Source organism: Limulus polyphemus, unplaced genomic scaffold (genome assembly GCF_000517525.1).
Source record: "Limulus polyphemus unplaced genomic scaffold, Limulus_polyphemus-2.1.2 Scaffold622, whole genome shotgun sequence".
Taxonomy (NCBI): Eukaryota; Metazoa; Arthropoda; class Merostomata; order Xiphosura; family Limulidae; genus Limulus; species Limulus polyphemus.
Window position 1 is genome coordinate 334,051 of NW_013666232.1, and position 21,734 is coordinate 355,784.

At 30.9% G+C, this 21,734-nt stretch overlaps 1 protein-coding gene across 1 annotated transcript in view; it reads right to left on the reverse strand.

Moving 5' to 3' along the window:
* The window catches only part of LOC106459523 (CCR4-NOT transcription complex subunit 1-like), a 101,530-nt gene that overhangs the window by 30,782 nt on the left and 49,014 nt on the right, over positions 1 to 21,734 (reverse strand). Inside the window, exons 20-25 of the mRNA XM_022386026.1 lie at positions 19,997 to 20,075; positions 15,565 to 15,759; positions 8,520 to 8,663; positions 7,672 to 7,851; positions 6,954 to 7,070; positions 6,061 to 6,171 (exon numbers count right to left, since the gene is read on the reverse strand). Coding sequence (XP_022241734.1) covers positions 6,061 to 6,171; positions 6,954 to 7,070; positions 7,672 to 7,851; positions 8,520 to 8,663; positions 15,565 to 15,759; positions 19,997 to 20,075 — 826 coding nt within the window. The remainder of the gene's footprint in view (positions 1 to 6,060; positions 6,172 to 6,953; positions 7,071 to 7,671; positions 7,852 to 8,519; positions 8,664 to 15,564; positions 15,760 to 19,996; positions 20,076 to 21,734) is intronic.

Below are 21,734 nucleotides of genomic sequence, written 5' to 3' on the forward strand. Positions count from 1 at the left end.
CACACACACACACACACACACACACACATACACATATATAAATAAGAGGCTAATGTCTGTCTGTCCACGAAACTCCTCCACAGTTTGAGTCTGATTTGGATGAAACTTCATACAATCTTTCAAAATTTTAAGGGGAAGGTCCTAACAAGTTTCATTACAATTGAGTCTCTCATAATTATATTGCACCAAAATGAAAAATGTTATAAAATAGACCCTGACTAAAAAAAACTATTTTATAAAAAGTTTTCCTAAATTGCTTCCTTAATGGTTAAATGGTACTTCTTTCCTTTTTAATAATGTACATTAATTTTGTACATCTATTGTTATCAACAAAATTAATTTTTTAAACAAAACTTCCAAAATTGCAGTAAAGTGAGTTTCATGCAGAAATTCAAAATGAGTCTTCTTAGTGGAGAATCATTGTGACATATTTCAGAAGAAAAATTACTTTTTCTGTTGGAGAATCTAAGCTTATGCTATAAATTGAAATTGTTCAGTGATCGAAGGAATCGCAAGTCCTTCGTACAGAGTTTGGTGCATACAAGTTTGCAGGAATTTTGAAGTAACTCGATCTTTGTAAGTTACACAAGTATTTTTTTATTTCATTATGAGCATAAAGTGATCAAATTATCAAAAATCATCATGCCAAAAATTGCCTAATTGGAAAATGACTTATCATGGCAAAAGTCTGAAACTTTGAGAAAGAAAATGAAATATCAGGATGCAAGTTACAGAAAGAAAGAATTAGAAAGAGATAGGCTTGCTCACCAAATTATGAGGCAAGATCCAGTGAGAAGAAACCAGGAACAACCCGAAATACAGAAGCACGCTGTTCAGCTTGCCAAGATCCTGATTGAACAGCTGCCAATAGGGTGGCATTTCTGCTAGTAACAGAAAAAAAAAAAAAGGTGGCTAATCTTACTTGCTAACAGTAAAGTGTGAAACTGACATTGTTGCTACAACAGAGAATGGGAGGAAACTCAACTGTACAACCAGTGTTATATAGATGCAATGGAAACTCAATGGCACAATTTTTTTTAGTATTTTTTGTCAGAAGGTTGTAATCAAACAGCACCTGTAACAAGTGCAAGGCTTTTAACTTAGATATCCCAAACCTTCAAAATCCACCCAATCCCCTAAATTTGATCTCATTGACTTACAGACTGGGTGTTAAAAAAGCTTGAAATTTAGTGTCAAAAAAGTAAAAGCTGTAAAGATGGTTTTGTGCTAGAATAAGTTTTTAAAGCTTTCCACTAACACAGCAACTATAAAAGACAAAACATTGAATGCAGAGAATCTACTTACTCAAACTTGAACCAAACTGTCCAGGTAACTGAGATTGTAATGATGGGATAATGCTAGAAAAGGGATTTTGACTCAGAGATGGACCAATTGGAGCAGCAGGAGTTGGAGCTGGGAACAACTTTGCTGGAGAGCCTGGTGTAGCAGTAGAGAAGGAGCTTAAGCCAGCACTGAGAGGAAAGCCTGGAGTGTTATTGCTAGCAACATTGGTAGCACCTCCCAAAGAAAGACTTCCCATTGATGTACTAAGACCACCTAAGGCATCCAGCTGTATTTATAAACAATACTTTGTTAATCCTTTAGTAACACTACTTACTAAAAAGTATTATTATGACCATTTACATCTTCCTTTAATAAATTCATCAATCATTTTTTCTTTAGTTTGTAAAATATACCGAAGAGAATAAATGATGGAATAATGTAACCATTCTGTCCTTTACTAATAATCATGATAATATTCAAAGTTATTCATACAAATAGAGAGAAAAAAAAAAAGAAAAATGCTTACAGGACTAGCTGATCCTCCCATTGCTGCAGCTGAAAAAGCTGGTTCTAGGCCACGAGGAGTTTTTACAACTCCAGGAGGAGGCTGTCTTGGTTTATTTAAAAGAGTACCACAGTTTCCCATCATTGTTAAAATTGTCTCTGAGAGATCTTGGGAAACATTACTGAAAAAAAAAGTGAGTATAAAATAAATACTAACCATAAAAATCCCAACTTAAGAAGCTCCAAAATTAACAATGTATGATGGTCAAATTACAGAATAAACATTTTACATTGGGAAAATACATTCGTAACATCATCAGTGTTTTGAGAATTCTTTCATTAATATAAATTTATTCCACAAAAAAATTATATTACCTAACTGTAAGTTCATGCAATTAAGTCAAAACTTCCTGTTTTATACAAAAAATACATGTAACAGAAAATTATTCTCAGAATAAGATAAAATACACACATTTCAAATATATTTATTAACCTACAGATCAAGAAATCTATAGTGTGATAACAGAAACAGATGTTTCAGTTTAAGTGAATGCTAACAGAATGCCTTTTGAAATTGTTGATTTCTAGTGGCAAATATAAATCAACCACTTTTTTTTGTTTGAGAATTTTTATGTGAAGCTATAAAAAGTAACATAACCATTCCTAATTTGGAAGTGACAGATTACAGGAAAAGCAGCTAGCCAGCAGGACCCACCACCAATTTTGGGTTTCTCGTTTGATAAAATAGTGGGATTTGACCCTTATTTTTATAGTGTACCAATATCACCAAGATGCAGAGTGTATTTCTACAGCAACGAGCCACAAACCATAAACTCAGATTCACAGTCTGAGTACACAAACATCTGGATCATACATGGACTACTATATAAATGCTCTATCCAAAGCAATATATTAATATCAGTAATGTTTTTTGCTTCTGTAAATGTAACTAAAGTTAAATGACTACAGAAAAGAAATGCATTAGTAATTAAACAAGATGAAATTAAATAATTTACAATTTAAATGTCAAGATCTATGTTTTGGACTTAGACCCTTTAACAGATGGAGACTGTACAAAGCATAATAAAAAGTTTTACTTACCCAGCACAAGCCTGCAAACATGCTAACATTGTAGCTAAAGTTTCTGGTGGAAGCTGTGCACTCTTTGGAATTCCATCTTCTTTCACTAAACCTCCCATTATTTGTGGACAACGTCGTTTCAGGAAGCTGACACAGGCTTGAACAAAATGTTCCTGTCACAAAAGAAAAAAACGGATACCAAATGCTTCAATAACTTAATAGTCTAACAACTTTAAAAAATTTATATTTGAGTAAGGGAGCTAAATAATCAACATTATTGATTCAGTACATAATAATTCAAACATCAATAAACGAAGTAAATATAAGTTCATAAATACATAAATAATAAGGACATTTTATACTTACCCAATTTCTTGACAATTTTGATTAAAATTTATTTTGTAGGAATGTTCAGATACATAAGAAAAATTTTCAAATAACTGACAACTTCAAAAGATGAAATGAAACAATTCTCATAAACAAAAAGGTACATATATATATACATGAAGATTTATATTACGGCTACACGTGATACAGAAAACTAAAGTTTTAGGAAAGGAAGAATTTTGGCACATATCTAAATGTAGTGTATTTTTGTTTCAGAACAGACCTCAGCTTTTATTTATCACACACGTGTGCAAAATATATTTCACCATGCTCCAAACAACTAAATTTGAGCATTGGAAAAGCACTATCAGCTTAACATTTTATCCACTGTACAACTAGACCATCTGCAAACTCTACATGTAACCATTCTTTGCTTTAATAGCAATATATATTTTATAAATATTTAATTTGAATAAAATGTAAGAAATTATTAGCTATGTTCCTCTAAAATACACAACAGTTGAGGAACAAAGCTTGTGGTCTGATGTTAGAATACTTAGCACCTTCTGCACGATTTGACAATCAAGCTACCAGTATGAAAATAAATAATGAATACTGATTTACATGTACTTATGGTAATAAATGACATGAATGGTAACATAGAGGCATGAAACAAACAAAATGATTCCTCGAGGAGGAAAATTGAAAAATTAAACGGAATCTCCTGTTAAACACTACAGAGGTAAGTTCTTTTGTCAGTAAAATGTGACATTTTTGAGGTTAACAGACCAAGCCCTTCATCAGGGTACTTTTTTTTGGGGGGGGGGGCATCTTCAGTAATGCTGTCAAAGACCTCATCTGTGTCTGCTTGGCCATTTGCTGCACTTAAAGGCAGATTAGGGTCATGAATACTGAATGGCCTAATCTAGCTATGATATAACTCAAGCCTTCAGATCTTCTTCCAGTGTTGGCCACTTCGCACGTCCACTCCTCATGATTCATTTAGTTTTGGTATTTCTTTTAATTTTGGCCATTGTTTTCACTACCCTCGCACAGATTTTTCATCCACTTCAAACACACGACTAGCCTCTCTGTTGCCGTGTTCTTAAAATGATACAAGATTCAACAGCCAACACAACGAAGTTAGTTGAATGGACAGCAACTTCCTGTTGTAGAAACACAAGTATAGAGGACAACGTTTTGAAAGCCTTCTGCCTTTTGTCTTCAGGTCAGGTGTTTTCAGTCTTTATAGTATTCTGATGGATTGTGGAGGATGTGTTTTTATTGGATGGTTTATCCCTATTTCTGATTGGTGGAACGACTTCCTGTAGATTCAATCAATGGTAGCCACAGGTTACTTGCCTCTAATCCAGAATCCCTGTTTAGTGAAGGTTTTATTGTGTAACCATAATGTAATAGGATACTTTAATTTTTATGTCTTCCAAATTTTATCTGTCATTGGCTTGGGGGGGGGGGTATACAAAAGTGCAGGGCAAGCTTTTTTTCATATTAATTGTTCTATTGTTAAAAAAGCACTCTAGGTAGATTTCTAGGGGGTCATTTAAGTTCCTAAAAATATTGAACTGTGGAAGTCTGGCACGTACACATAAATATTTAAAACTTTGAAATTCTAAACCTCAAACCAAAATTATATGCACAAATATATATATCCCTTTAATTTAAAAACATTAGTCACAATGATTATTAGTCATTAATTGACTGATTTTGTTCACTGTTAAATAAGATATTTGACTTTATGTATTTTATGGGATGGCAAGTACATTTTTCTAGCATTTTGTATCGACGCTCTTATGACTGCTTGATTGAGACACTTTATAATTACTATACATGTCTAACACATTTGTGCCATACGTGGTAAGTATAATATGTGAAACGTTTTACTAAGTAAATGAAAATGAGATAAATACAACTTTTCAAAAATAGCCTTGGTTTCACTTATATACATAGAAATTACCCACAGAAAAAAAACAACAGCCTGCTATTACAATATTTGTCCTTTATGGTCATCGCTTGCAACACTTTTTACTCAATATTCAGTCATCCCTGACCACACTTGTATGCTACTTGACAAATTTATTTGTGATCAACTTAATTATATTAGATTATAACCCCAGCTTAGTATTATATACCTTTTTATAATGTGTGAATATCATACCTATCACTCATTAACCAGCTTTGGTGCTATATACCTTTAGACAGCAGATTTAAAAAGTATTTCAATAATAAATTGGCACACTCCTTAACTTTATAAGGCTGATTTGACCAACCTTGGAAATGTGAAACGATATATAATATAACTCTAATTTACTATGCATTTCTGTAAGGTTTTTTTTTTTACAAATGTAATGATATCTCAGCAAATCAAAAAAGGTAGGATGTTCAGAGTTTAGACTTCTTGCTTCTACTTATGAATAGTTAGTATTTCTAATTGGTTGAAAACTGCAGCAGCCTATTTTTGAAATTAGAAAATTATGAAGAACAATTTTGGAGCTCAGATGCATCATTACACAGAAAAATGAAGTTAAAACTTACAAAATATAAAACTTTTAATTATAAACTGTGTTTTCGTGCCATGTTTATTAACATATACTGACAATAAAGTTGTTTAATGAAGTTTTGAATGTAACACTAAAATGTCATGATATGCACTATGACCTGGTCGTATGAAAAAAAAAGTTAAAATGTCAGCATTTATTTGAAACTTAAAAGTTCTAATATATATATTGAAGCAATGATACTCAATGATACTAAAGAAAACTCAGAATTTTTAAGGAACAAGGAAAAAACATTATAAATAATATCCAGAGGTGTATATCAATAAATGTTAAAAACAGTCCTACTCACTCGACTTTTCCCACAAGATTCCAGAACCTTGGCAACAAAAGGAACTACATAGAGAAGTTCTTGTTGTCCTTTATGATAAGCCTCAATAAGTAGAGACTTTATGTCTATATCCTGAAATAATAATATCCACCTGAGAAACAAAAGCTCAAACCAGTGAGAAATTTGTTATACAAATTTATATATAATTTTTAAAACATTATTTTCTAACGCTTTGTCTTCAAATTTCATGTGCATTTTTTTAGAAATTTTTTAACACATGAATGTTTGTTTGTTATTAAGCAAAAAGCTACAAAATGGTCCATATAAGCTTTGACCAGTTTTTAGCATTATAAGCCTCCTGACTTACCACTGAGACACTGTGGGGCTTATACATAAACGTACATTTTTTCAAAGTGATTTCTTATATTTCTCTTTTTCTTACACTAATCAGTTACAAATGCTTTCTATTTTTACTATTATGTCTAGTAAGATTTAAATTACCCTGAATACATATTACAATACTCAGTATTGAATTCATTTTTGCCTTCAACAGATGGATAAAATAGATTACTTTGCTCTTGTCCTCAAAAACAGATGATGCCACATTTTAGCTAGTTCCTGTAGGCAATAAAGGCCACTACCAAATATATAAGTAAGATGCATACGATTCATGATCTCACCTTATACTTTTACATCTACACGTTTTAATACAAGCAAATTCAAGTGCTGATTATAAAAAGAATTATTGTTTTTGGCTCAGAAATGTTTAATTCATTAAGAGAACTTATTTTGTCTACAACAAATATAACTGAATTAATAAAAATTAATTTGATATAATAAGAATCTACTAAAAAAATATATGAAAATATCATAAACTTACTATACAGCCCCTAGAAACAACAAAAAATACTTACTATCTGCATTATAGGTTTGTTTTTTGCCAACGTCAGCATTCCTAACCAATGGCCTAAATTCTTTAATAAAGAACGATCTGAAAAGTTAGCAATTCCCTTGTCACTTCGAAGAAGAACCTGAGAATAACAAAGTGTATTTTTTAGAACATCTATTATTCTTCTAACTGTTAGGTAAAACTGAATAACTTAATTTTTGATGTAGAGTTTACCTTATTAAGGCTGTCTCATGTTTGATGATACAAACATAATAAAACTTTGTTCCTCAACTAATCCTACTCATGCAATATCTCATTCAAAGTTAACAAAAGTTTGTAGATATTCTTAAAACTTACTTAAAAAGTAATAGCTCCAAAATTAATTTACTATAAAAAAAATAAACAATTAAACCTTGAGTAAATAGGAGTATTTCTAAGTATGAGACTCCTTGAAAATGATACTGTTGTACAATGGGATTTGTGTGTTGTCTCGGAAAAGGCTTCCGACATCTACTTTTAATTTGTTACTAAAAATAAATTATAAAAGACTGCTTGATATGATTTCACAACTGAATTAAAGCTTGACTGAGGATAAAAAAATCCAATGATGTCCCAGCTTTTTCAAACTTACATAAAATATTTAAATAGTAAATATATTCAATAAGAATATTAAAAAGATACATGTATATAGAATATATCCATCTTACAATAAATAATCATACAGCTGACCATAAGTACGTTACCTTAATGTTGCGGAAGGTCTCACGCACTACAAGTTTACTAAGATCTACTTGGCGCAGTGTGTCTAGGAAATTGGAGTACAGTGTGTGAAAATTGTGTTCAATGGATGCTCTTTTCATAACCAAGTACTGGGAAGCCCATGGCCAGTAATCTTCCTTCACAAGCTCTTTAAACTCTTCTGTCTGAAATGGTCAAGTTTTACACCCTTGAACTTAAGATCAACAAGTCATCCGAGATACTACAGTAAAAATTTAATCTTTTTTCAAATATAGTAATGGTAATTCAAACCTGGGGTAACTTAGCATAAATAACTGGAGCTCATTATTATCATGTCCACCAGTTTACCCTGAAGAACTATCATAAGAGCAATATTTTTGCCGTAGAATGTTTTCTTAAAAAACAAAAAGACAAATATAACCCCAAATAAAATGTTAATATAAGTTGTAACAAATTCTTTATTACTATTTTAAGGCTTCAATAACTTCTCCAAACTGTATTATTTTACTTTTGTATATGAATGCACATGAAGAGGATTGAATTATAAGCCATAAAAATTTGTATTAAAGTATGATTATAAAACAATTTAAATAAAAGAAAAATAGGTACAACAATTTTTATTACTCTTACAATATTTTATCATGTGTGAAGTTTTGGCCAAACACATGGTACATTAGACCCTAATAATACTAGTCAATTTAAAATGTTTTTAGCGTGCCTACTCTAAAAATTGGTACAGTAAAATGCTCTGTCATCACAATGAATACCTTTTTTTTATGTCAAATGAATAGAAGATGAGAATTTTCATCTTCAAATAAATTAAAACTTTTGTTATACAAAAAAAATCACTTACCTTTTGTGCCAGGTTTATCTGTGATAGATTGTTGATAATAAATCCCACCTTGTCCTGCACTGATTCAGGAGGTATTACCATCTTTTCATCTTTCTCAGTTGCTACAAGCAGCGTGTCAATATTAGTAGCATTAGCAATGGATGGCTGAAACAATTCCAACAAGAATTGACAGTCAGTAAAAAATTGGCTCAAAATTTCATGTGCTAACTAGAAATTAAACAATAATCTTTTTTTACAAACGTTACAAGGTTTTTGTTTTTCAAAAGATTTATGGGAATACTACAGAAACCAGTACTTAGTTCCTCACCCCAAGTGATCTGCTTGTACAACACTGCATACTAACCATTAATTCACTAGTTACTCAATTAGTGTATAACAATGTCTACTGGTACCAAGTTCTACTTATCACACATAACCTAACAGAGACTTTTAGTAGGATGTATACTTCTTTGTACAGACGATATATATCTATATATAATATATATAATGTTCTAATTCAGATGTTTGCTAGAACGCACATGATACTAAGATCAAGTAAGTTCACGATTGTTTGAATTTGCACTTCGCTGGCATACTTTGACAAAAAAAAGCCATTAAAAGAAATTCCAAGTGACCACACATTACTGAACAAAGCACAAATCAATTCATGACTTACTAACTTTTCCTAACTTTAGTTAATAAAGTAATAAAGTCTTGCATCTTTCTCCCAAATGCTACTGTGCTTTGGTAAGTGTTGAAAACTCCTCTCGCATGTAACAAAAACCAAAGAAAATCTATTTAACATAACATTTCACCAGCCCAATAGAACAAGTCAACTTGTAACCCAACTGGTTGCTGAACATACATCAAGACACACCACCATGCCAAAGCTTGATACACACTCGTTCCTGAAACAATTCTCTTATTGTTGTGCACATTAACAATGTTGTATATCTTGTGGTTTCCCCACATATTACATTGCAATATATTTGAGCATTTTTCAGGTTTATTACTACAATTCCCCTTATTTAAGTAATAATAATAATAAAACTTTCCAAAGAACTGAAAACCTTGTGGGTGAATAAAATGTATATATTTCAATGTAGTGTTCAGCCCTGAGAGTTTTCTTTTACTATAACACATATCCACATTTGAATAATATTAAAAAAAAATAATTGTTTGAATAACTGGCTCAGATCAATCACTAGAGATATAATGGATGACATTATAAGATATTAGCTAATGGGTTGTCTTTTATGGTAAATATTTCACTATTTCATGCACAACAGTTAGGTTTATGATAACATTCTATTATGTTATGGCCATTTGGTTTTGCATTTTTCTCACTCTTTTTATTAACAGATATTAGGCAATACCTGATGACGAGGATTCGGCTTCATTATTCTGACAACAATTTTATGATTTGAACTTTCTGCCATGCGAGTCTTGAGCTTCTTTTTTATGTGAACAATACCATTCCAACAATAGTCATGTGACACCTGTTTGCTTGCATATAGATAAACATTGTTCTAAGACTGTTACTAAACAGTGTTGTCAGGTCAGTGCCATTCCCATTTCACATGTTAATTTTTTTCTAGAGATAACTTCTTGCAAAACTGAGATAAATACAATGGTATGGCTTATCATCAATAAAAAACAAGGAACATGGGAACAATAGTTAAAGTTTCAAGGACCTTTCCAGAACCTCCTGATAAAAATCATTGATTTTCAATGATTTCAAATAATGAGCTTGTTTTACAAAATTCCACGACTTCCAGGATTTTCGTTACCTGTGCAAACCCTGACAAAAGTATGATAGTACATTAATTCTTTAAATAAATGATAATGAACTATAAATTTTTGTTTTTATTTACTAAAACCACGTTATGATTTGTATTAATTTCTTGTCTTATAGTGCAATCAACATTGCATAAAACATGTGTTGTTTACACATTCTGAACCATATATATATATATAAAGATCCATATATATATATATATATATATAAAGATATGTCCATCAGGTTGAGGTTTCTATAAGGTTTTGTTCCCCCACATCCCATTTGGCTTAATTACTACCTAGTAACAACATCAAAACAATAAAGAAGGCATTATAGTGCTCCTTTAAAGATCTTTTCACTGAGCAATCAAGCTTATCAGTTTTAACCGGAACCAGACTCTACAAATGCAATAAAGCTATTAAATAAATAAAAGACATTTTATACTTTTTTCAGTTATTAGCAGGAATCTACATAATCCTGAAATAACTGAATAAACACCAATATCTATTAAACAACAAAAAACATTTATGACTTAAATTTAATTTCAATTACTTTGTCACTACTTGCCATAAAATAAGAGATCAGAAAAGGCTAAATAATTGCTTTTAACATAATAAATGGTTATCAGTTGATCACTAGATGGGCTAACATCTTAAACAGTATTATACAAAACAGAATAAACAGAACAAATGCAAAAGAACAATTATACCAACAGAAAGAAATCTGAGAAATAAGATAATTACAATGGGTAGATGCCACACTGAAACATTCTACAACTGACTGAAAAGCTTTAATATTCCATTCAATTATAATCAAATTTAAATCAAGTTGGATACATGCAATGACAAAAAGGGGCAAATCACAAGTCCCTCATTATAGCTCAGGACATTGTTGCCCAATCAAGGCTCTGCTAATAGGGCAGAAAACTCACAAATAAAAGTATTTTAACATAGAGAAAAGTTCATGTATAATTCTACATATTAATTTACCTATGTTATGAGTCTTAAAAAACATATCCCTTAAGCTTTTATATTACATAAAATGTGCTCTTTTCTATTAATTAATTAAAATACAGATCTTGCTTTCCAATAACATTCCAGACCACATAAAAAAAAGAACATACTAGTCCTACATTTAAAAAAATCACAATGAAGAACAAAAATCAATTTACAGTTGAATACTGGTCATACAAAAAAAATGGAATGAAGAAGTTGTGATGTAATGTTTTACTTATAACAAGGACAAATACAAGATTCCCCTTGATAGTAATTGCATTATTTTATTAAACTTGTAAAAACTGTTATACATATTCTTGTTTAAGTTCTTATCAAACAGTTATCAAGTCTAACCTTTGTATGGTAAACAGTGAAGGTAACATTCTATACAAAATGGGTACAGCCTGTACATAATGTTTCATCTCTATGATAAGCTGCATATTCCTTTAGATTTCTAAACTCAAATAAGCCTACACACATACCAAAACTGAAACACACCCTCATTACACATATATTCACATGTATTTAAATATGCTTTAACACTTTCAGTCCCACATTACTCATATGAGAGTGACGTGGTTTTACGGTAATGTACCACGTCACTCGCATATGCATGATGCACAATATTTTGTTAAATCCATGTCACGCAAATGTGATTCACATTACTTTAAATTTGTAAAGGGCTATTTGATTCTGGTTTGTAAGACATATTCTTAAGCTTTTGTTATGGTTTTAAAATAATGTTTAGGCAGAAAAAACTTGCTTGTATACAAATGTATGATAAAAAAATACAAAATTGATTACACACACATATATATATATATATTACAAGACAAACATTTGAACTTTAAATCCTTCAAAAATTTTTTTTTTCTCTCAACTGGGTTATTCATTTCAGGTCCTGGATGCAAATGGACTTTTATCGGCCCATGTCACTCATTTTTTGAAATTAAAAAAAAACATAGGAAACATTATATATTTATACCTAATAACCCTAAATCTGGCAGAAAATTACTATTTGGTAAAAAAAAATTGAAGTTAGGCCAAAGCAAAATTCCACAAATATGACCTTGGAAGTAAATGTGTTAAAGACAAATAACCTCATTTTAACACATACTAACAGTAAAAACTAATAAGGACTAATATTCCCTTTTCATCAGCTGGACATCCTCACTGTAAGCAGTGTTTCGAGCCACAAACTCATTAGCACCTTGAAAGACTTGACTTGCTTAGCATATTAGATTATACTTAAATGTTAAGTAACTTGAAAGTAAAAGTAATACAAAAAATAACTTTGAAATAATAGATATGCATAGTTTGGTACAAAAAACACAGGTTAAGTCTTTAGATACTGCACTATGGCCCAATAAAAAAAAAAAGACAAGCAACTCACTATTAATAAAAAATTGGATACAATTGTTTTCCATGTTTTTCATAATGTCATATTACAAACAAAGATTACAATGTTTTTTTTTCTGTTTACAAAGATGGCATGAATATTAAAATAAATAATTCCCTTACTTTGTACTATAAAACTGTCTTTACTGATTAAGCAAACATAAGCACAAGAAAAAATCACATATTCTACTTATCAAAGGTAAACATACAATACATTTCACTTTAAGTAACTAACAAAACAGCAGATAATACTGTGGAAATGATAGAGTGAATGTGACTGATTGCAATCATAAATATATATACCAATGTTTGGATTTTTATTTTATCATCCTCAACAATTCCCCTTACTGACCCAAAGAATTAACAGTTCAGTCTGTTACAACTTAGCTTCTACAAATTAAATGCCAGTCTGTATATTAATAATAAATAAGTCAACACTCAAGATGAAAAAAAATTTAATCCATTTAATCAGCTATTCATAAAAAAAAGTATTACATTTATTAGTTAGCCTTCAAAGTTTCTGAATTAGTCCAAGATAAATACAATTTAGTCAATCCTCTAAAATTATGCATGACAATCTGTACTAACAATCTAATACAATTTAAGATTCAAATTATAGAACGAATAATTAGTCAGCCTTCAGTAACAAAAAGTTATAAAAAAGACAAATTAATCAAGAGTGTGATTTTAGCTAGCCCTTAAAAGTGCCAGCCTGTAATCGTAATTTGACCAGTTCTCAAAAAATCAAGAATCAGATTATAAAAGTTAATCAGCTAATTAAAAAACAGACTATAGAATGACAATTAGCTTTCTAGCATAAAGTCAGGTTAAGGACTTAGAATTTAGTTGGTTCTGAATAAAACTATTTAATTAAATTTTGAATATAACACTATAAAATATTATTATGACATGCTCACTTTAATACAGCTGTTGATATAAGATTAAATGCCTGCATGACTTCAATGAGATCCTGGCATGTTTCATTATCAGTATGTATCTCTTTACACCCACTGCAAACAGCAAAGAACATGTTTCCCTTGAATACATTTTTTTCAATATTTGTAAAGTTAGTCGAGGGTTTTCTTTGCTAGGTATTCCTAGTTACCCTCACCCCTGGAGGGAGGGCAAGGGTCCATTTGTGCATGTCTGTTTTCTGCACTCATATCTCAAAAACTAACAGATTGATTACACAAAATGTATACAAGATTGGAAGTCAATATGGGACAATCCTCCCCAAATTTGGTCTGGATCCAAATCTGGATCACTCTGAAGCATATTTTATAATATGAAAATAGGGCATTTTGTAATACATTTCATTAAGCTTGAGACTCATCACACTACAAAAAAATGATCTGAATCATTGATCATTCTGGATCTGAGAAGCATTTTCTGAGTTTTTGATGGTGAAATTTGACATTATCCAATATAAGTGCATCCAATCTTGAAACAGAGTGGCAGGGCAAGGGTATGCAATCTCTGGTTGTTCTTGTTTTGAACTGTAAAGACTAGAGGGAAGGCAGCTAATTAAAACCACCAGCCACCAACTATTGAGCTACTATTTTCTAACGAAATAGCAAAAGTTGATTGTCATCTTTATAATGCACATGTTTTTTAACTCTAAGTCGATGTAAATCATGGACACTCTTGAAACAGAGGTGACATTTATTATACAAAACTCAACACAACACAAGCATTAATCCTAGCAGACACAAATGTATCTGTATCTGGGTAGATTGGTCATATGCTACATGCAGAACCTGAAACTTATATTTATTTCCTTCTAATCCATATTTTTCCCATAGTTCCATGAATTGTGACCTCAGTTCATTGCACTGGTAGATAATAGTTGAGTTTTCCTCGGTTGTCTTGTTCCCAGACACACACAATTGAAAGGACTCAAATTCAAGTTTTGAAGAATTCTGTGAAGAAGCTGCAGCGCCTCTTGTCTCTTCTAGGTGGTGTTTAAAGAATTTAAGACCTTTGATGATGATCTCTACAACTAATTTCTTTATTAAACTTCTTTTTGCCAAGATTTAAACACACTTCTCATTTGAACCCAAAATAGTGGAAGAAGCATACTGCTGCTGCAGTTTACATCAGGCATCTTGTTTAGACTAACTGAGAGAAACATGCATGCATTATAACTACACTAGTGAAGGTGGAATTAAGATGAAGCTGATGTCATAAAATGACACGTATAGATAAATTACACGATTCTAGACAGAAACAAGATATCCAGAGTAAATGGAACATGTTATAGAATGTCTAGCCATACATGGAAGGAAAGAATTATACTTTTTTGTGCTTCTTAATGCAATGTAGAATGAATGTCTAGCCATACCTGAAGGAAAGGATATTAACCATTACATATGGCTATACCCCCCCCCCCCCAGTGTGGTAGATGTAATTATAGCATATCTCCTATCCTCAAATGCCTCGTAATATCTGAAGGAAAAGAAAACAGCAATACCCTGGTAATTTCCGGGTATATACATTGGTAATTTATGTTAGCCCTACTGTCCGCTGTTAAACAGCTATATCTGAGGAAAGGATAACAAAAAATCACTGCATACAGCCACATTTCTTGGTATCTTTTCAATACAGTGAAAAAAACAAACAAATGTGCATGAATTTCATATGAAATGGATTTAAATACAACCTTTAATGTATATTACACATATTAATCATTTATGTAAAAATATAGGTAGAACCTGTATTAAACACCGACTTCTATGGTTTTTACTCTGATATATTAAAAGCTGTATTTTACTTGCCAGTGACATTTGCTCATAATGCATTTTTTTTAGATGGCTACAAAATTGTAAAAACTAATAAAACACAGATAATTTATAAAGTAAATAGGGTTAGAAAAACTTTTCAATACAAATTGTACCTTTCCACTTCCAATAGTTGATGGTTTTGTAGTAGTAGCAGTAGTAATCACAGTTGCAGTGGTAGTGGTAACAGTCCGTGCCGTTGCAGAAACGATAGGACCGAAACCTGAAGACATTCCAACCATACTTTGAGGTAAAGATAACCCCTGGGGATGGTTGGGTGGTTCCTGGGTGCGAGCTCCATATTCAATGTACTAGAAAACAAAATGCCTTAAATTAGAAAATGCAAGATCCAAATTTAACATACAACTCAGTCCTTCATTACTTTTTCAAACAAATGAACTCCATTTAAAAAAAGAAAACAAAATCACCAAAACAATCACAAGTATCTACTGTCTGTTAAGAAGGGAAAAACAAAATAATGTAAAGTACTAAATAAACTGAAGTCACGTGGAAGATAAATCTTCTATATTACATTGTAGATATAATATATTTTATGTTATTATGTAGATTAAATTAAAACTTTATTTAATAAAACCATGATGTATGAAATCAATTAGCTTCATTTATTTTAAAACTAACTGATGCTCAAATAATTAGAAACCTATAAATCTAATTAACAAAAATACCCAATTTTTTTTCTTTTCTTTTACATTTTTTAGAATATATGGCAAAATCGTAAATACCTATTGTTAACATGCGAAAAATTATATCTGGAACAGAATTCCTGGTTTTTCTTTTACTAAACCTTTAATTCTTTAATAAACTGTAGAACTAACAATTTCATTTTTCAATCTGATATTTTGCTTTTACATCTCAAAAATAAATTGCATTTATTGATAATGTGGCAATGTAATGAGGTGTAATTCATAAAATGCACAATAATAGAAAAAAAATTTTTTTTTAGGATATCTTTTGCTGTGGCTAATAAGCATAATTTCTCTGAAATTTTACCAACATAGAAGATAATATAACAGTGAAAAACATTTAATATCAGCTATATTAAAATATTATTTGAACCACTGTAAATTTTCCAAGCTACTATCAATAAGAGATAAAATTTAAGAAACTAGATGACTAAAGATTAAGTTATAGTAATACTAAGTCATAATACTACTATTAAAATCAATTTGTACAAATTACTATGTTGCATTTGAACAGTTCATACAAATGATATTTTGTGTTATATTGAAGCAACTAATAGACTTGACAGTACTTTTTGTGGTCAATTAATACTTTTAAAACATTAAGCCAGATGATTTGGTAACACAAACACACATAGTAGATAAAATATATTATAAATTCTTGCCTATAAAATACATCAGCCCTCCCTGTGTTTATACAAAGGAGGTATTTTCACGTTAGAAAAATAAAACTACCAGATGTCTACATGTAGAGACTCACTTATCTGGTTGAACAGTAACAGTAAATTTCATGACAGGATCATACTCTTTACAGACTCCCTAAGCCTCATCTCATCAAACTAATTGGTTTTGTTCAAAGAACATAAGTAAAACTTATAAAAGGCTTTAATGCTTATCTAATAATGACCTTTGTTCTAGGTCACAGTGGCATAACATTCACCAAGAAATTGGATCACCTAGTTGGTACAGCACAGCCCTTAGGCAACCTGGCACAACCTTCAAATGATGTCATCAATTAAATAACATGTACATTGAGGGGAAAGGAGAAGATGCAACAGAGTTCCCACTGGTCAACTAAATGACTAAAGGAAAGAGGGAGGAAGTATGGGAATGCAAAAGTATGTGGAAAGGGCAGATGTTACTCAAATCAAATTTAACAGGGCATTATTACCGGAAGAACCTTAAGGAGGTTACTGGAGTGATGAAAGCCTGTGCCAAGGCCAGTACCGAACCCCCTCAAGCATAAAAAAAAGTAGTAAAAGTATTAAAATCAACTTACTTACATTGGGTACCTAGTGTTTAAAAAAATCATATATATATAAAAGATACACAACAATTAATAACAATGTATAAAATAAAAGTTGCTGCCTGACCTTCCCATTAAAAGTGTTTCAGAATTAGGAATGGCACAATGCTACTTAAGACTACAATTGACAAACAAGCTGGGAGAGGAATCCACAAATTGATGGAGGAGAGCCTGTGCTTTACCAGTACTAAACTTTACTAGCATGTAAAAAACAAATGAAGCAGAAACCTTCTAGACATTAGTGGAGCCATTGCCACTTTGTATCCAGTATGTAATCAAACCATGCGGTGCCCCAAAACACTATTAGGTTTAGTTTTCAATGTCTTGTCCAGTGAGTGTGTGAGAGAGAGAACAGAAAAGATATAACTGTGTGTATGACATTTTGATGGTGTATTAATTTTGATTGCTTTAATGATAACTGGGCTATTGCATCAAGAACATGTTTTATTAGTTATGATATGACTAATCAAATAAAAATTATATATATATAGACCTAATCAGGACAGTTATAAATAGAAAAACACAAGTCAATGCTTTAAGCTAATGGTATTATTTTCATGATTTGATCTTTCTATTACAAGCTGTAAATATTTTATCCTATATTATCTAAGTTTTCTTTTACTAAAAGCAAGAGATCACTGAACAAAAAAAAAGACTTATGAAAGAAAAAATGTCAAATTTATGCATTCTTCAGACCCCCTTTCATAAATCATAATTTTTATTATAAAAGAATAGCATCAATGGATGAAAAAGTAATTTCCTTGTCTATTCATGGTTAAAAAACAATCCATAGTTACATAAGGTAAATCAAAAAATCCTTAAGAGCATATGCAACTACAGCAGTTGTAGTAGCTACATTTACAATTTCATAAACATGGAAATTTGAATGGCAGCACACTCTTTCATGAACTTAGTTTGTTTGTTTTGAATTTCGAGCAGAGCTACACGAGGGTTATCTGCACTAGCAGTCCCTAATTTAGCAGTGTAAGACTAGAGGGAAGGCAGCTAGTCATCACCACCCACCACCAACTCTTGGGCTACTCTTTTACCAATGAATAGTGTGATTGACCATTACATTATAATGCCCCCATGGCTGAAAGGGCGTGCATGTTTGGTGGGATGGGGATGCAAACCAGTGACCCGCAGGTTGCGAGTCGAGCGTTTTAACCACCTGGCCAACATGAACTTAGTAACAGTAAGGAAAAAGTTGTCAATAGCCAACTAAAAATTATGGCATTCAAGATAAAGCAGCTATAATAACTTGACAAACAAAATCACAAGTTTGTCCTGTTGTCTTAAATTTTAATTTCTTTGAAAACATTCCTATTTCTTTACATGATTCAGTTCTTTGTGTAACAGAAAAAATACATACAATTTGTAGATAGTGCATAATGTGCATCTTTTATACTAAAATAAGGTTTACATTTCTGAAATGAAAATCATTATTCCTACTTTACTTTCTATATACATTCCTTGGTATTTTCATTTTACTAGAAAAGGAGAAAATATTATGAAACTTAATATCAAAGTGAACTGAACTTTGTAACACACATACACCCCCAAAAGGATATAATCTCAGTTTTTGCACAAACTTTTAAAGCAACCTCCATTTCTTATACTGAGATATGTGCTCTTATTAAAGCTTTTCTTATCTTATAAGAATAAATGTTACACAAACAAAGCATCCACTTCAATACAAATCAAGTCATTTTTAGCAGGAGCGATGAGATATTAAAGGAAACTCGTCTGCAACTTTTAGTTAAGCATGGCAAAGATAGCATCCAAGCATGGATCTGTTTAACCACAACTGGAGTTGGTGATCTCAACCATAATGATGGAATCTTGGATTCTGTCTAATATAACCAAATACTCATTTCACCATGCTTTTCCTTCTAGACATTGGTTAGTAGAAAAAATTTCAATTTCTAAAATGGTAATGATCCCAAACATAATGATCCAGTATGCTTTAATTGTATGGCCTCCACAGAGTTGAGATCACGATATTGTTCAGTCTGTGTGGAGGGCTATCTTGATTGAAAAAAAAACACCAAAAGGAGCAGAAATCCAAGAAGGAATTCTGCACAGTACTTCAAGATACCTAGAATTTAATTTCTATTGAATATCTCAAAAAGCTTGAATAAAGCATTCCTCATGGGTTTAGGTAATGATTTCAGCTAAGGATGGTTACTGATGTATTGATTGTTAAAGAGTAAACTGAATGTGACTGTTTTATCTGTTTGTGTAAAATATTATTTCATTCTGTAGAACAATGTACCTGTTTTATAAGAATTTTGGTATTAACATTCTGATTATTCTTATTTAGGAATAAAAGAATTTGTTATCAGTTAATCTTTGCTTTTATAGTAATAAAAATAAACATAACTGACACTTTCCACATTACAATTAAAATAATTTACATATCTTTTTTTTTTCAAATGCTCTCTGAAGTAACAAAAGATAACAGTTTCTTATAATTTCCTCACTACTAAAAATTATCACAAGAAACCAAATAGTACTGATCACCTCTTCACCTATACATACCTCTATCAAATGACTTGGGAAATCTGGGAAGTGAGCAATAGAGGAAAGATGCTGGCAATACTGAGGGTATTCTTTCAATCTAGAAAAAAAGTAGAAATATTAATGTATAAATATACCTAAAAGTTTCCTCCTTCATTTCAAAATACAAAACTGAGTACTGGCATAGATTCATTACATGTTTTGCAGCCAGTAAAATACTGTTAGGTAAGATTATCAAGTGCTCAATATCAACTAAAATGAAAACAAATATGTAGTTGTAATATCTGAAAACAAAAAATGGATAAACTAGTTAGAAATAAAATTTAGTCAAGATCTTTCATTGTTGATCACTTTTACTCTCTTTCATACATACGTTCTAAGCTTTTTTATTAACATTCTTAAATAAGAGGTGCTGATTACTATACTGTAATCACCATCATTAGGAACTGAGAATATGAAATGTATTAAACACTAAGTTATGGTATCTTTTCTACAAAGGAAGAAAATTCATCTTATTTTAAATTTGTAATGGATTAATTTAAAGTAGTCTTTGACAAAAACATTCGCAGCCAAGCATGACTTTTAATCACTAAAAATGTTAACAACTTTGATATGAGAAAAAAAGAAGCACAATTGCATACTTGTACTACAATTCATACTTAATAACCAACAATTTACAAGTTTCATAGACAGATGAGAAATAAAAATTCAGCATATTACTTACTTGTTTGTACTATTGTTTTAAACTTTCTTTAATTTCGAATTATCTTATTACACAAGGCAAACTATATTTAAACGAGCCTGCTAAAGCACTAGTGTGCTCTTGAAAGTGCAAAAATAATATTTAAACAAGTTAGTTTTAAGCTTTCTGATTACATTTTTTCATCAGCTGTGTGAATGGATAACAAATAAAAAAATGCAGTTTATCATTCAAATATATTTTATTTAAAAATTTCACATTTTTCGTAATCACTGAACTCTTTCCATAAGGGGTCGGGTGATGTGACCAACCTTGTAACCACAAAGTAACAATCACTTTCCATACTGAACTTTTGAAATGTTTTGTGTATCTTCAAAAAATTAGGCAAGCTTTCAGTAAACATCAAATTTGTGTACACAGAAAATCTTTTAATTAAAATTAAAAAATTTTTAACTAAGTACTTTTACTAAAGATCTCTCTGTGAACAAACAGAATCAGTGTTGATTGCTCCAAGTGCAAAGTGATTTTCATGTTAAGATTCAAAATACTATTATTTTTCTGAAAATTTTTAAATTTCATTTGTATAATCTCCAAAATCTCCTAAATGAATACCAAATGTATTTTTAAGTAAAACTTTATATTTTCCGTATTATTTCCTCAACCTTAACTCTATATGGAATCAGTTGATTTGACTGACCTCGTAACCATTGTAAAAAAAAAAGAAGAAATAAATCTACATTACCCATTATTTTTTAAATGACCGCAGATTGTAACAGAAAACGGTAATTATTTATCTTAAATAGCTTAAGGCTTGTAACAGTCTACTTCTCTATATATGTAATTTTACCGTTTTAATACCATTTGAACCATATATAACTAATTATCCCACCACACAAGTTGTAACCACTCTGCAAATACATAGCTCACGTTACCATACTGAATGACATAATGCGCAAGCTGTTTGCAACTATACACTGTGAATAATTTTTATCATCATCATTTTCATTGTTTTGCCTAATAAGTTTCTAATTTTTACATTTCAGTTACTTTTATGACCAT